The sequence below is a fragment of the Gobio gobio genome, assembly GCF_949357685.1.
Source record: "Gobio gobio genome assembly, chromosome: 16".
Classification (NCBI taxonomy): domain Eukaryota; kingdom Metazoa; phylum Chordata; class Actinopteri; order Cypriniformes; family Gobionidae; genus Gobio; species Gobio gobio.
The window spans coordinates 50,423,567-50,441,020 of record NC_137109.1 but is presented as its reverse complement, the minus strand read 5'-3'; the positions used below and the strand labels follow the sequence as shown (position 1 = coordinate 50,441,020).

The following is a 17,454-nucleotide window of genomic DNA, read 5'->3' as shown; positions in this document are numbered from 1 at the left end:
CGCTGCATCAGTTGGCTTTCCTGTGGGCCTACACATACGCCAAGTCATGTGCAGATTCCTCGACCATGACGAAGTCGAACTAACCGTGCAAATGCATCATATCTTCTTCAAGCAAGACAGAAGAAATTGATTGCAACCTCAGCAGCATCGGCCCGAACTATCAGGATTGAGCTTGAGAGCTTAATTAAGGATTAAATTATTTGAGATTCACTGGATCTGCTGATCCCACCATTTATGGACATGAGATGACCGCTTGTTTAACTCCTACAGAACACATAAAGTGAACAGCGACGCCTTAATGCCCACTTGGATCCCATATGCCTCAACTAAGGCTGCAGTCTTTGTCTTAGTCTTTGTCTTCTCCCTCAAGCTCATTATCAGGCCAATAATGAGGTGGCGTTCTGACATAGAACACGGAAACGCTGCTCTGTATTTACAATGTAAACAGACGAGAAGATATTGTTGAATAAAGTCGTTGTTTTTTGTTTTTGAAGTAGCAACTGATTTTTCTTCAGTGCGGTGACGTGTTTCCAAGAGAAACTGAATATTAAATAGTTTTTTATATAGTTTTTTAATAGGCCTAAACTCACTTGGACTTAGGGATGGCAGACGCGAAACAGACGTTTCGGGGCTTTGCCGAGATCCCGAAGCGCAGATGTTTCGAAACACTGCTCCGAACTGTGATTCGAAACACCCATGTCACGTGACTGTGGCTAAATGAAGCTTCAAAGTGTTTCATCAGGTGGCTCCTTCCGAAACTGCGTTTGATTAAAGGGGGCGGGAACAAACCACACAGTCACACATCTGTATGACGCTAATTCAACACAGTTTAAAAGTGAAGTAAATCCATCTTCACCTCGTGGGTTTTTGTGAGAGGAGAGTGATTTTGTGATAGCAGTGATTCATCCATGTATTTACATCATCCAAAAATATTTGTGCATGCCAGCAACAAGTGTCCCTTGTGAGAGGATTTTTTCAAAGGCTGGAGAAATTATATGTAAAAAAAGAAGTCAGCTGAGTCCTTCAACAGCAGAGCAATTCATATTTTTGAATAAAAATGTTTTGTGACAAATGTGACACATTGTGGCTTTATTTATTTTATTAATGTTCATTTTGTATAACAAACAAAATATATATAGTTCTTTACAATGACGAGGCTACAGGTTACAAAACCAAGATCATGTAGTTGTCAGACAGATGTTAAAAACAATTTTTTTTTACATGGATCATTGTCAAGGTATTTCAGATCAACACATGGAAATGACCACTAGATGGCGCCGTAGAGACGGGTGTCAGATTGATTCGAAGCTTCGAAACAATATGACACATTTGCTTCAACTGCTTCAGTGCTTCACGAAGCCTCGGTCTGCCCATCACTACTTGGACTGCGATTATGTGCTGCTCTTGCTCTCCATTGTGCATCAGAAAATCCAAGAGCAAGAATAAACACCAATCCAAATCCAACCTGCCAAAACCCCATTATTGCCAAGCTTGTTTCAACAACACTTTCGGGTGCTACCATCCAAATTTATACAGATGTAAATCAGCATGGCTCCACCTTTCTCATGACAGGCATCATTTTTCTCTGCACCTGCCAATTTACTCAATCAATATATCACAGGTGTAAGTCATTGATTGTTTATCACTCAGGATCAAATGAAGTATCAAATAAGGGCAGGTTATTAGTAGCTAAACCAAATGATTTCTTATTTTCAAGAATTCTCTGAAACACAAACAACCAAGTCTTTTTTGCGTCTTCCTTTTTTATTAATTCAGAAACATGGCCACAGACAGAATTGTACACTAGAGTATCCAAAATAATAAAGTTGAGAATGTTTATAGTCAGGTTTAGAGTGTAAGAAAACGTTCTTCCCTCACATTGACAGCAATCTTAACAAGCCGGAACTGAAATGGAGCAATTTTGAATAAAAGGATAAAATGAAGTACCAAATAAGGGCAGGTTATTAGTAGCTAAACCAAAATGATTTCTTGTTTTAAATATCAAAATGACAGATCTGGGGTCCATTCTTCGTACCTCTCTTAATACATCTGAGATGATTTGACAGATCCCAGATCTTCTAATCATGATAACTGATCTCTGGCTAATTTGGTTCTTCAAACGAATTTGCGGATTGGATTAAAATATCTGGATTAAGTTATCTAAGGCTCCGTCCACACGAAGCCAGAGCTTTCCCTATCCGATCTTTTTTTCCCCCCTCGTTTCAAGAAATATCTGTGTACACACGAGAGCATTGAAAAGACTCAAAACGATGTAGTATACATGCCAGGTCAGTATGTGGCGCTGTAATCCTGCCACAGAAATACACTGAAAACAGAGAAGAAGAGTTGTGGCTGAAAGGGGTACAGCAACGGTCGTAAGTGAGACAAAATCTCACAACTAAATAACAATAAATAAATGTGCTACTTACCAGATTAACGCTTACACCTACCCCAACCCTAAACCTAACTTTACAATAATGCAAATACAGTAATTAAATGACGCAATGCCCAGTGCCCTGAAATTAATGCACTGCTCAGAGTAACTGTACAGCATGTGTGTAAGACTGCAATAACATTATAAAGTCATTATTCTATCAAAAATAAATCTCTGTTTCTAATATTATTTTGAAATACATTTTTAGGGCCCGAGCACCAATGGTGTGAGGACCCTATTGGAATTGCTCAGCCTATTATTCTTCTTCTCCCAAATAAATCACATTTTTGAGGGCCTAAACATGCTCGAAATCTCATGAAACTTTGCACACGCGTCAAAAGTGGTGAAAATGTACATCCAATATGGGTTTCAGAATTAGGCGTGGCAAAATGGCCCGATAGCGCCACCTACAAAAAATCAATTAAGCGCCGTTCGAGCTACGTTTCACGTACGAGTATGAAATTCGGTAGACACATGTAAAAGCCCAATACCTACAAAAAAGACCTTGGGGGGCAAAACCTGAAAACCCAACAGGAAGTGTGATATATTGAATTTTCTCTGCAAAATTTTTGCCATTTCCAGACCTTGTACATTAACGATCTACTCCTAGAGATTTAATCAGATCAACATCATATTTGCACAGTCTAATCTAAAGGCCTTGGTGATGTTAAATTGCGAAGATCTTGAGTTTTCCCTGAAGGGCGTGTCAGTGGCGGCCTCACAAAATTCGATGGTTCGCCATAAAACAGGAAGTTGTTGTAACTCGGGCATACAATGTCCGATCTGCCCCAAACTTCAGATGTTTGATAAGAGTCCTGGCCTGATGACATGGCAAAATGGCTCGATAGCGCCACCTACAACATTTCAACAAAGTGCCCCTCCCGCTACGTTTCACGTACAGGTATGAAATTCGGTACACACATGTAACAGCCCAATACCTACAAGAAACCTCCTGGTATTGAAACAGACATTCACTTTTGTCCACTTGCCCTCAGCTTCTTATTCTTTAACATCAGCAGTTTATGCAACTGGCCACAGACCTACGTTTTCTCCAATTTTCCCCCAAAATGTCTCTAGGAAAAATGTGATACAAAGAGCAAGAAGAGTTAACAGGACTAAGACTTAAGTTAATGATGGGACACTAAAATGGACAAATATCATAGACCCCATTTGGAAATGTTTATTTCACAAACCTAATACACCGACATTTAGCTCTTCAAACCAGTTAAATTTAAAGTTAAAATGGGATGCATTTCCTTGACAGCATGGATACTAGTCAAATTGCCTTCCACGTTCTGTTTTTAATGGTGCAACAACAAGCACAGACAGTTAAACAAAGTAGCTTATCCAAATCTACAGAAGCGACATGGTTAAGACCAGTTAATGTCACACTCTGGAAACAGTTTATAAAGACCCCTTTCATGAGTGAAGGTTAAAAGTTAAAAAAAAAAAGAGGACAAGTTTAAACCATTTTAGACCCATTTACACCTGTATTTAGCATAGTCCACTTGTGATTGGACTGATAAACGCTTTAGTACCAGTTGTGTAAACAGGCCCTCAGACAGCAACTCAGGTGTGATACACCAGTTAAGGGACTAAACCAGCTTTTATTAAAGCTTCAGTCTACTTTTTAATAAACAAGAAAAAAGGCTGGTCACAATTTGGGATTAAAAAGGACAATGCAGGTTGAGACTGATTTCATTGCAGATGCAATGCTGTACTTGCATGACTTCGGGGGGGCTTTCTTACCAAAAAACAGAGGGACTTGGCATGCGTGAATATCAATACAAGCAGTTATGTTAGTCCAGCCATAAAGCCACAAGTAGAGACCAAAACAGATTTGATACCATTAAGAACAGGGACCCAGGTTAGCAACTGGAACTTGGCAAATAGGTCAGGTTTGGGCAGAAACTTGGCTTGTTTAGTTCAAGTCAAGCATAACCTTGAAGCAAAAAAGGGAACTCTGGTTTAGTAGTGTAGCCCAATAAATCAAACTGAGAACAGTCATGAAAGATCAATACCAAAGAGACAGTTGAGTTAAGAAGTTTATTAAAACTACTAAAGTCACATGACCAGGTTAACTTCTCCACTAGACACCACAGTTTGCCCACTAGAGATGGTCTTGACGTTAGCATCTCTTCCTGGAAAAGAAATGGTAGAATTGTGAGGCATTTAAAAAAAACAAATTCTCAAGGTTCCTGAAGTCAGTTTACAACAAGCACTCACTTTTCCTAGTGCAGCTTTGCTCACAGGAGCCAGAAGAGGGATGGCACACTGCTGTACTACAGTGGATGAAGATCTAACAGAGGGGGAAAGGGTTAAGCCACAGAAAGAAAAACACCTAATATTAAGGATTCAGGAAAAGCTGCAGAGCATACGGTTTCCTGTAGAGGAGCCAGTGATGCTGGGTCCACAAATGTGAACATCTTCACAACAAAGCGCTTGTAGTGGGTTGGGAACTGAAGACCAGAAGATCCAGCCACTGGAACCAATGTGGTCAGGTAACGGTCATCCTGGTAAGGGCATCTGAAAGGCAAAGAGGCAGTCAGAAATGCCTTACAGCGCACTAGATGGATAAAGACTGGCCTTACTCACCCATCAACCAGAAGGTCCCACTGGGGTAGACTGAGGGGACTGGGGGTTGATGTCGCCCAGCAATGTCCCAGCATTAGGACAATGTTGGGGTCGGTCCTCTCCAAAATGCGCACCTCAACATACACAGGCTCCCGCAGGACTTTTGTGACCGGATAATCAGCGTCACCGTAGTAGGACGTGTATGCCTCATCCCCTGAGAAAGAAAATCAGCGTTTAACCAGAAACTGCCGCAACCTGGAGTTTTAGAAAATACTCATGCATACTTGGACAGACACTTACCTTCAGCACAGCCTTTGGTGACACACTGACCATTTGCCAGTCTAAGCTCAACCCTGAGGGGTCCAGGAGCCGCTACTGGTGGAGGTGCAGGAACAGTGTTGACCTCCACAACCAGAGCTTCCACAGAAGTAGCAGAGTACCTACACTGGAAGAGAAGCCTAGACAACAAATAGTGAGCTTGTAGCCTTGTCAAGGATTAATATTTTTTTCTAAAAAAAATACCTACTCAAAATGGCTGTCCCTTGTGATGGAACCAAGTGGTCCGACACCCACTTCATACGAGGAGGTCATTCGGTTTTCATACACCACATATCCACCGTCCTCCTGCAAATAGTAACTGTTGGCATCCAGTCCATTCCAAGCCATGCAGAACAGAACCACAAGCAGCTACTCACCATCATGCTTGTGCCACATGCAGTGACAGGGAACTGGTATATAGCAAAGGAAGGTGTGGATCCCACAGGACTGCAAGATGGGTCATTTCCACCCAGGAGATGGACTGAATCCAGGCTCAAGCGAGGTAGTGTAACATCTCTAGCCACCACTACCACAAACTGACCATCTCTTATACACTGGACAGTCACTGGCACAAGAGCAGGTTATTACTGAGGAGTGGTTTAACGTGAACACCTTTACATTGACTCACTCTTACCTGCCCTCCCATAGTAACACTGCTGTCCGTTAAAGCAGCAGTTGATAGCTTCACACTCAGCACCACTGATACCAGGTGGGCCACATTGGATCTGCTCATAATCAGCTACAGCACATTTGTCAAGGGGCTCTGCCTGCGCCACTGGCTGCTTAGACTGAAACTGCTGAGGAAACTGTTGACTAGCTTGTTGTTGAACCTGCTGAGGAAACTGTTGACTAGCTTGTTGTTGAACCTGCTGGGGAAACTGTTGACTAGCTTGTTGTTGAACCTTCTGAGGAAACTGTTGACTAGCTTGCTGTTGAACAGCTTGCTGTTGAACCTTCTGAGGAAACTGTTGACTAGCTTGTTGTTGAACCTTCTGAGGAAACTGTTGACTAGCTTGCTGTTGAACCTTCAGAGGAAACTGTTGACTAGCTAGCTGTTGAACCTTCTGAGGAAACCGTTGACTAGCTAGCTGTTGAACCTTCAGAGGAAACTGTTGACTAGCTTGCTGTTGAACCTTCTGAGGAAACTGTTGACTAGCTAGCTGTTGAACCTTCTGAGGAAACTGGTGACTAGCTTGTTTTTGAACCCGCTGATCAGTTTGCTTTAACATCGGAGCTTGAGGATACTGGGGCAGATTACTCCACTGTGGAACAGCATGACAAAAAGCACAAAACCACACACAAAGTGCCAGCAATTGAACAGCACAACAACTTCCTGCCATCGTTCAACAGCTAGTCACACTGTTGAGATGATGCCCTTTGGTCTTTTTGTATTCTACAGATTTTGTCTAATTAACGATAATCCCTCCCTCTTCATTAACAGTCATGATTCTCCAGACTTGCCCAAATGGGAGCTTATGCTACCAGAAAATTCTCATTGGTTCTCAAAATTATACGCATGTGATGTATCTTGACTCCAATTAGTCAGATGTGTCATATTGAAGACAAATAAAAAGGTTCATGCTCAGGTTTGCTACTAGAGCTTGCCCAAAGTACTTTGGCTAGATGTTTGGTGCATTCCGCTTCGCTTGTAGACATGCTGAAATATTAACTAGCATTACTACTTTTACAGTATCTTTATATGGCAGAAATAGTAAGAGTAGTCTGTAGTTCCAAATTTAGCAACACACTCACAAACCTCCCTAAGCACTTCCCCACGGGGCAATCCCTGTCGCCAGTTTGAAGTGTTCCATAAGTGGACAAGGAAGGTTTATGTGGACAGACCCTCGACTCCTTGATTATGACAGAGGGGACGAGTCTACTCATATATACTTAGCAGTGTTGGGAAATAACTTAACCCTAACCCTACATGTTAGGCGTGGCAAAATGGCTCGATAGCGCCACCTGCAAAACTTCAATTAAGCGTCATTCGCACTACGTTTCACATACAAGTATGAAATTCGGTACACACATGTCCAATACCTAAAAAAAGTCCCTGGAAGCAAAATCTGAAAACCCAACAGGAAATTAGATATTTGGAATTTTCTCTGCAAAATGTTTGCAGTTTTTGCCATTTCCAGACGTGGTACTTTGACAAACTCCTCCTAGAGATTTTATCAGATCAACATCATATTTGGTCAGTCTAATCTTGTTAGATGTTAAATTGTGGCTGGACAAAGTCTGATGTTTCACCATGAAACAGGAAGCTGTTGTAAGTCAGGCATACAATGTCCGATCTCCCCCAAACTTCACTTGTTTGATAAGAGTCCTGACCTAAACACATCTACATGCCAATATTCAGTTAGTCATAGCGCCACCTTCTGGCAGAAGGAAGTGTGGCACATTGAAGTGAGTTTGCCATATTTCTCCTATATTTACCCGCTTAAATGCATGTCGCCCACTATTCGCCGTTTTCCTGAGGCCACCAGGTGGCGGTGCATGTGCGAGGGCCCTTTCATCGCTGCTTGCAGCTTTAATTATTATTGTGATTTAAATTATTGCCCCTGATTCAGTAAAGAACTCTTGTAATAAAGTTGCAGTTGTTGGGACAAAATTTAAGTATCAACGCCACTTAAAAAGGTGCACTCTAATCCTGTTTACATGAAATAAGCCGCTCGCACAGGTTTCATCTTACAGACCTGTTGCTATGACAGCAAGTTCAGGATGAGCTTCGAAGAACCAAACAATCAAAGATCATGCCAAATCACCAACAATCAAATCCAGCTAACGGAGTTGCGATGTACGAAGAACGGACCCCAGGTTTGATCTTACGGACCTGTTGCTATGACAGTAAGTCCAGTATAATCTGTGGCACACCGCGCCAGAGCAATTTCAGTTAAAAAGTACAGTATACACATTTTTATTTTACATTGAAAATGCCCAATCATTATATTAGATAAGACCCTATTCTTTATCTGAGATCATGCAGAGCCTCTGAAACTATTATTTGGACCTTTACCTGTTGGTTGCCACAGAAGTCCGTTATATGGAGAAAAATCCTGGAATGTTCTCTCAAAAATACCTGCATTTTTTTTTGACTGAAGAAAGGCATGAACATCTAGGATGAGAAGGGGTAAGTTCTAATTTTGAAGTGAACTAAGCCTTGAACACAGGGGAGATACAGATTTGACTTCCTTTTGGAGCTCGTCTCTAGCAGCCAGTCGATGAATTGCAGTTTAAGTCACTTCAGTGTTGGCTTCAAGAGAGACTGCAGGATGTTGCCTCTTAGCGTGACCCCCCAAAAGTATCTACCAAGCACCAGAAAGGATGTGATGCCATTGAAATGCCCTTTAGTGTTGTAACAGGCTTAGCCCTACAAAATCATATACATATACAAATCATATACATATACAAATCATGTAGATACGTTTAGTATTGTGCCAGTAAGGACCATACACAAATCTATTAAGATCACTTTTATTAAATCACGTGGCATTTCCAGTTATTTTTGGCCATGGTCCTTAACATTGATGGGGCCGACAGACGCCTTTTCCCATTGTAGATCTGATGAACAAATGATTAGTGAGAACTAAAGCCAGGAATGACAATAACAGTTATCAGAGTTAATCCATACCCGTAAGCAGCCGATCACTTCCACTTCTGACGCTACAAGTGGTGTCACAGCAGCCACACACCTGGTCAGAGTCATCTGCGGACACCCAACTGACAAGAAACACCCTCAGTTAATTTGACGACAACTAATTTACCTGTACACCCATCTAGCAGACAACATACCCATTAGCAGAGAATGAACAAGCTTTTTGCTCAGAACTTGAGGTTGTTGCAGCCGCCTTCAAAATGCATGTGATGTAGACCTGCAAAGACAATTGTTTGTTCACCATGGTAGCATATCATACAAAGAGTTGCACAACTAAAACACACGTACCAGTCCACTGTCTGCTTGCTGGAACCTGAACGCCTCTAGTTGAAACCGTAGCTTATCACCTTGAGTCCGAGGCATAAAGTGAGACGTGGAGCCTGTGAGCTTGGCATCAACCAGACACCTGTAAACAGAACCCAGTTAGAAACCCTGCAACCCTTCTGGAAGCTGGTATACATGAGGTAGCACCTCTTACCCATTATTCTCAATAAAGGAGTATCTGGGGACAGAAGCAACATCAGGGACTGCAGTAGCCACGCAGCTGTCCACAAACACACGGACGGGAACATGGCTGTACAAACGCACTGATGCTTCAAGATTGATCATGTCACCCAGGAAGTACTGGTTAGAAGGTCGCTCAAATATCCAGTCATCTGCAAAGAAAGAGTCTTAGCACAGGGTCACAAGCATGCCACAAATCAGTTTGGGATACACCAACCAGTCATGAGCTTGAGGGAGAAGACAAAGACTTCCTCTGCAACCTTAGTTGAGGCATATGGGATCCAAGTGGGCATTAAGGCATCGCTGCTCACATTATGTGTTCTGTAGGAGTTAAACAAGCGGTCATCTCATGCCCATAAATGGTGGGATCAGATCCAGCGAAGATCTTATCCAGATCCTACCTTGGATAATGACACTCGATACCAATCACCGCAATACTGCTCCTTACAATAGGAACACCATATGAAACCTCTTGTGGGGTGTAGATAATGTTGAAGGTATAGACAAGCTCATCCTCAGTCACCTAAAAAGAAAGTTAATTGAAAACGATCATGGATGTTTTTGAACTGTCCCTGTGAGTAACGGCAAAATAAAACCCCACCATTGATGTGCTGCTACATCCATGCAGTTCAGACTCAAAGATGAGCACTTGAGCAGAAGGATCCTCTCCAGTTGCAGTGCAGCCTCCCAGTGTAAAAGCAGAGGACAACAGTGGGTGCCCAGTCCCAAAGAAGTCCTTCATCACTTCCACATATACCGAGCTCTCTCCACACTGAGCAGCTACACTGTTGGCAGGGACAGGATGCGGCAACTCAAAAGGAACGTCGGGTTGCTGTGGTTCCTCTGGTAGACTTGGAAAGCTCCACGTCAGTTTTGCCACTGGACCCTGCAACAGCTCTTTTGATTGAACACCCATAAGATCTTGAGAAGGCTTTCCAAAGTCAGGAAACGTTTGTGGTGCAAATCCAGGTTTACTGGGAACCACAGACATCCTGGAATCAGCCTGTTGAGAAGCTTGAGCCAATGTCCTAGGCCTAAACTCACTTGGACTGCGATTATGTGCTGCTCTTGCTCTCCATTGTGCATCAGAAAATCCAAGAGCAAGAATAAACACCAATCCAAATCCAACCTGCCAAAACCCCATTATTGCCAAGCTTGTTTCAACAACACTTTCGAGTGCTACCATCCAAATTTATACAGATGTAAATCAGCATGGCTCCACCTTTCTCATGACAGGCATCATTTTTCTCTGCACCTGCCAATTTACTCAATCAATATATCACAGGTGTAAGTCATTGATTGTTTATCACTCAGGATCAAATGAAGTACCAAATAAGGGCAGGTTATTAGTAGCTAAACCAAATGATTTCTTATTATCAAGAATTCTCTGAAACAAAAACAACCAAGTCTTTTTTGCGTCTTCCTTTTTTATTAATTCAGAAACATGGCCACAGACAGAATTGTACACTAGAGTATCCAAAATAATGAAGTTGAGTATGTTTATAGTCAGGTTTAGATTGTTACAAACTTTCTTCCCTCACATCGACAGCAATCTTCACGAGCCGGAACTGAAACACTGCAAAAAATGCTCTTCTTACTTAGTATTTCTGTCTTGTTTCTAGTCTAAATATCAAAAAATTCTTCAATCGAGATGCATTTACTAGATAAGTAAAATGACATAAGATAAAACAAGCAAAATTATCTGCCAATGAGGTAAGAAAAATTATCTTGTTTCTGACTGAAATTGTTTCTTGTTTCTGTCGCAAACAGATGTCCTTCCTGCAAGATGACAGCACTTAAACCCTCTGAGCTTGCATCAACAGAAAGAGTCACGTCCTTGTTGACATCGAAGAATCTGAGAACTGTGGCATTGCTCAGTTGTGACTTCAGCATCTCAAAACTCTTTTGCTGTGAAGTTTCCCAGTGCCACTCTACACTTCTTTCCAGGAGTTTCCTTAGTGGTGCACTAATCTCAGACAGGTTTGGGACAAACTTTGCCAGATATGGAACCATGCTAAGAAACCTCATCAAGGCAGCTTTGTCTCGTGGCTTAGGCATCTCCACAATTGCTTTGATTTTGTCTGGCTTCAAACCTTCTCCACTCAGTACATGCCTTATGTACTTTATTTCTGCCATTCTGATCTTGCATTTCTCTCGATTTGATTTCAGGTTTATGATTCTCTCTAGTCGGGCTGTTCCACATTTTCTCCCCACAAGAGTATGTCATCCATGATGTTAACGACTCCATCCAGGTCCTCAAGCCTTTGAGGTATGCTCTTCTGGAAGACTTCAAGGGCTGACAATACACCAAAAGGTAGCCTCTTGAAACCGTATGTATTAAATGGTGTATTAAATGTACAAATTTTGGAACTTTCTTCATCCAATTGAATTTGCCAGAACCCATGGTTTGCGTCCAATACAGAAAAATACTTTTGCATTTGGCATTTCACTCACCACTTCTTCAACTGTCTTGAGTGGAAAGTGTTCTCTTTTTATAGCTTTGTTCAAATCTTTGGGGTCAATGCATGAAAAAATCTTCGTTCGAAAACTGAAAAATCTTGATTTTAAGGGCTATCTGGCCCTTCCCCTTCCCCCTACCACTCCAGCCAAAAGAGAATCGAGACACCCCTACCCCTTCACGTGAACGCGCAAAACGAAGGGGTAGGGGAAAGGGAAGGGCTTAGGGGTAGAAATTGTATTGGGCCTTAGTTCGTTTTTTATTTTGTCTTTTAGTGCAATCGGCACTCTTCTGGGTGGATGTATCACCGGAGACACTGTCTGATCAATCTTGTTGTGATGCAATCCAGGTATGCACCCTAAACCATTGAACACATTGTCAAATTCCTTCATTATGTCTGTGTTTTCTTCACAGTCTACTCTATAGATTATTTTAGACCTTCCCAGGATAGCAGGTGAGTCTCCGCTTCATTCTGTTTGAATTGGCAGACAATCTTTTACTTTGCCCTTTGACTCCATCTTGTGGCCAGAGTACGGAGTTCGACATTCACATTGTCACAGATTTTCCTGCAACCGCTCTGAAGTCTTTATATGAAATCACATTGCACTCCGCTCCAGTATCCAGTTTAAAAGAAAGCGCTCTTTTGTTTACTCTAAATGTTTCTGTCTGCTTGTCTTTTCCCACAACTGTGACATCAGTTTCTTTGTTAACCTGTGTCTCGGCTTTCTTTCCAGTCTGCTTCTCTTCAAGGGCACCAACAAACAGTTCTGTGTGATCCTCTTGTTAAATCTCATGAACGTTTCTCACTGTAAACCTTTTGTCTTTTTGTTTTTGCTTTTTACAAATCTTTCCGAAGCGTTTTTTATTCTGTGACACACTTTACATATTTGTCCATATGCAGGACACTTCCTCAGTTCATGCCTATAACCGCATCTGGTACATTCCTCTTCTTTCTTTGACCATGTTTTCGGAGCAGAACTATTCTCAGGTGACTTCTTGGTTAGCTTGAACTTGCTAATTTTGTTCACTGTCACTTCGGTTTCCCCATGGAGTGCTTTAATTTGGCTTTTTGTGACTTCACTCGCTCTGCAGATATCCACAGCTTTGTTCAGATCAAGATCCGGTTCTCTTAGGAGTCGTGCTCTGATTTGATTGTTGTTAACGCCACACACTAGGCGGTCTCGGATCAGTGATTCAGTCAAATGTGCAAATTCACATTCTTTGGCTTGGTTTTTTTAGCTCTGTCACATACGCATCAATCAGTTCAGTTGGTCCCTGAGCTCGAGTGAAAAACATGTGTCTTAGATAAGTTAACTTTTCCATGGTTCACAGTAACGCTTGAATGTTTCTTTCAGTTCTTTATAATCATTCGCTTCCTCCTCTTCAAAATCCATGGTATTAAATACCTTCATCGCTTCATCCCCGGCAACGTGAAGAAAAATAGCACATTTTATCTTGACTGATTTCTCGGATGTTCCACTTGCAATGAGATCCAGCTCAAACTTCTGTATCCAGGTCCGCCGGTTTTCTGCTGTATTTCCTTCGAAATTGAGTTTTCGTTTTAACTGGTCTATTGTGAACTTTTGACACCATGTAATATATTTTAGTAACTCCTAGTTTGCTGTTTAGGCTCGGAAAATAAAATGTATAATAAAGACACGACACACCACGGCTGCGTCCGAAACCTGGAAAATGCTGCCTTCAGAGGACACATTTCAAGGTAGGAAGGCATCAAGGCATGTCTGAATCTAATGTTAGCTTCACTTCTTGTCTCCTGAGAAACCTTCATCTGATCGATTTTTGAAGGCAGCATACATGTATCCTTTGCTGCCTTTGATATCCCTCAATCCTGTGCGTTTCATTCCGTGACACAGTTGAGCTGGGGAAAAAAGATGTCGTCCGAAAGTTGCATTTGCTGTTCAGTATGTGTGTAAATGTACGGGTTTTTTTTAACCAACATTTTCCCCTTCTACTACTCATGTAGTAATTAAATATTTTTTTAGCTCTCACCAAAGCTCTCTCTATTTTGCTGTAGATCTTTAAACGATTACACTTCCTAAGAAGTCTGTCCGAAATCAGTTTCGTGAGGTGCCTTCATGCACAAACGTTGCCTTACAAGTCATTGTCTGATAAGGTAGCAAGGCAACAAGTCAGCTGACTAGGTTTTCGGACGCACTGTGGCCCTGTCCCAAATGGCACACTTCATGTGCACTTTCGGTCTTGTGGACTTACAATGGCTGCTGTGTGCATATGTCCGTTAAGTCCACGAGAGAGCGCAGTCCCATTTGTCATTTTAGGTCTCAGACGGGTGGTCGATATGTGCACTTCTGCTGAACCCGCACTGGTGTGGGTTACACAGCAGACTTCTTCCCGGCAGTCAAAGCGACATTACGTCGTGAAAGTGCGGACTCAGAGGAAGACCGTGAGGGTTTAGGGTGCCATTTGGGACAGGTCCTGTGTAACTGTTCTCTTCTGTCGTTTCAGGGTCACAACAAGTGTACAGGGCTCCACCTAGTGGTAAGTACCAGCATACATTACAATGTATGCCATGTTGTTGAATTAAATATTTATTTAATTATTGTTTCAATAATTAACGGCTTCAAAATGCATGCTCTTAACTAAATCATTGTTGAAACATTTGCAGTTAGCCCAGGCTACTGTATGAATAAAAACACTACAGCACAACATAAATATAAAAATAAACACATCTCATAACCAAACAAAACCAACCGTCATTGAGTTCTTGTAACGGAACAAAGCCGACCGTTGTTAAAATCTCGTAATGAAATTAAACCGACCATCATTGAAATCTCGTAACCGAACAAAACCAACCGTCATTGAAATCTCGTAACCGAACAAAACCGACCGTCATTGAAATCTCCTTAGGAGCAGCAAACTTAAAAGCCTTTTCCCTATTTCAATGTGCACCACTGGAACAGACAGTAAAAAAAAGTGAAGGCTATAAGTATAAGTTTTTTACAAACGTAGGTCCGAAGATGAGTGAAGCAGACCCAGGATATATTTATAAATTCACGAGTTCACACTTACATCAAATTAAATAGAGTAAAGTGACTGTGGCGAACAGCGAGGCCGAGGGACCGTGAGGGCGGGACGAGGCGGCGCTCATCAGGGAGGATGAGCGCCAGCTGCGCGCCGCAGCGATCTCGGCCCTCGCGGAGGAGTGAGGGACTATAAAGGAGGAGCGACGACAGTGAGGGACGAGAGAGGACCAGGCCTGGACGTTTTTGTTATGTGCACGCTGCAGTCGTCCGCGAGGGGCTGCAGCCTTTTTGTTTTCATTTTGTGTTTGTGTGTGTGTAGGCGGCAGTCGACCGTGAGGGGCTGTCGCCGCCATTTTATTTTGTGTTTATGTTTTATTAAATACTTTGATTGTTCGCTGGTTCCCGCCTCCTTCTTCCCGTACAAACAACTTTTACTACAGTGACTCACCATTTTCTTCCACCCCAGATAGGGGATTTCATCTTTATTTTTATTTCCTTTTAATTTCGTTTTAATTCCTATTATAACTATTATACTATATATATTTTTATTTTATTCACTTATAACTATTTTAACTTCATTTCTGTGTAAAGCACTTTGAATTGCCACTGTGTATGAAATGTGCTATACAAATAAACTTGCCTTGCCTTGCCTTGCCTAAAGATTATGCATATTTGGCGTGCTGTCCGGGGGGAGGGCTCCGGGCTCGGAATTTTGGCCCGAACCCAGAGTATCCCCCCCGTGATAGAGATAGTCTATAACTAGACTGTTCTTTTTATTTTGGATTGTGTTGATGTCTAATAAGAGTTTATTAAAATCAAAGTGAGGAGATGGGGTGGTGGAGGGATGCTAAAAATAAAAACGGTCAACGAAAGAAGGTAAATATACTGTATATATATATACACCTCTTATCGTTGATTAAAGCGATTAGCTTGATGTGCTCCACATGTGTTTAATTAGGTATAATTATCTGAGGGTGCTCCACTTGTGTTTAATTAGTTTTAATTTTCTGAATGTGCTTCTCCCGAAATATGTTTATAAAACTTAAATTCACGAGTTCACACTTACATCAAATTAAATAGAGTAAAGATTATGCGTATTTGGCGTGCTGTCCGGGGGAGGACTCCGGGCTCGGAATTTTGGCCCGAACCCAGAGTATCCCCCAAAATGCAAGAACAGAGGACAGCCACCAGAAAACCCCCCAAATACGCAGATAAGTGGTGGGCTGGCGTTTTGATAAGCCTGGTTACTTGACCAGGAGGGCCCGTGTTGCCTCTGATGGGAGCAGCTCACGGCATCGGGCGGACGAGCCCTACTGGCTGATGGCTGGAAGCAGCCTTAGTTTAGAACAACCGGTCGGGAAGGCTCTTGCAACATCCAATGGGAGGCCAATTCTCACTGTATCAGATGGAAAAACCCTACCGGCCGAAAAATGAGAAGCAGCATGGTTTGGAACTACCTGGCCGGGAAGACCCGTGTTGCCTCTGACGGGAGCTCATAGCGCCTGGCGGAACGGGCCCTACTGGCTGATAAGTGTGGAGCAGTCAGAATTTGGGGTGACCTATCGGGAAGGCTTTTGCGACATCCAATGGGAGGCCAAGGCTCGCTGCATCGGACGGGGAAAAAACCCTACCAGTCGAAAGAATGGGGAGCACATGATTTAATCCGCCCAACCAGAGGGGCCCCCTACTGGCTGGTGAACGGGGGGCGCGTTGTTTGGAACGGCCGATCGGTAAGGCTCTGGCCGCATCTGACGGGAGATCAATACTCGTGGCGTCGGACGGGTGAGCCCTACTGACCGATAGACGGGGCGGTGCAATTAAAAAGAAACGACTGACCGAGGGGGCCCACCCAGCCTCCACCAGGAGCAGTTTCTGGTGTCAGGTGAGTGGGTCCTATCGGCCGACGGCACAGTGAAGGAGAAGTGAAACACCCGGCTAGGAAGCTCTTGCCGACATCTGATGGGAGATCAATACTCGCTGTATCAGATGGGTAAGCTTCGCTGGCGGACGGGTGGAAGGCAAAGCATAGATGTTCGTCCAGGAGAGCTCTTGCAGCATCCGAAAGGAGATCAATACTCGCGGTATCGGGTAAGCCTCACTGGACGGAGAAAGAGAAGGGATAGGCATAGACCTGGAGAGCTCTGTGATGTCCGAAAGGAGATCAAGACTCGCGGTATCGGACGAGCAAGCCTCGCAGGATGGAAAAAGAAAAAGATTGATAGAAACCTGGAGGGCCCTCGCGGCATCCGATGGGAGAACAATTCTCAAGGCATCAGAAAGGGAATCCTCGCTGGTCAGAGAAAGAAAAAGATGGATTCTGGCCTAGAGGGCTTTCACGGCATCCGACAGGAAATCAGCTCAAGGCGTCGGATGACTGAGCCTCGCCAGACGAAAAAGAGGAAAAAAGGAATAGCTGCTGTCCAGGAGAGCTCTTGCAGCATCCGACAGGAGACCAAGACTCGCTGTATTGAATGGGTGAGCCTCGCTAGATAGAAAAAAGAGAAAACAT

At 42.9% G+C, this 17,454-nt stretch overlaps 2 protein-coding genes across 2 annotated transcripts; both read right to left on the bottom strand.

Moving 5' to 3' along the window:
• Nucleotides 1–264: 264 nt before the first annotated feature.
• Nucleotides 265–9,032, bottom strand: LOC307140051 (zona pellucida sperm-binding protein 4-like; the record flags this gene model as incomplete). Its single annotated transcript, XM_079839294.1, has 9 exons — nucleotides 265–401; nucleotides 4,661–4,733; nucleotides 4,813–4,960; nucleotides 5,030–5,222; nucleotides 5,309–5,466; nucleotides 5,535–5,632; nucleotides 5,704–5,891; nucleotides 5,961–6,051; nucleotides 8,958–9,032. 9 exons carry the CDS (start codon nucleotides 9,030–9,032, stop codon nucleotides 265–267), a joined length of 1,161 nt encoding a protein of 386 aa, XP_079695420.1.
• LOC307140050 (zona pellucida sperm-binding protein 3-like) lies at nucleotides 9,029–11,621 on the bottom strand (the record flags this gene model as incomplete). Its single annotated transcript, XM_079839293.1, has 8 exons — nucleotides 9,029–9,032; nucleotides 9,119–9,198; nucleotides 9,270–9,387; nucleotides 9,460–9,637; nucleotides 9,703–9,806; nucleotides 9,887–10,008; nucleotides 10,087–10,459; nucleotides 11,254–11,621. The coding sequence occupies 8 exons, from the start codon at nucleotides 11,619–11,621 to the stop codon at nucleotides 9,029–9,031; spliced, it is 1,347 nt and encodes a 448-aa protein (XP_079695419.1).
• Between the last annotated feature and the right edge of the window lie 5,833 nt (nucleotides 11,622–17,454).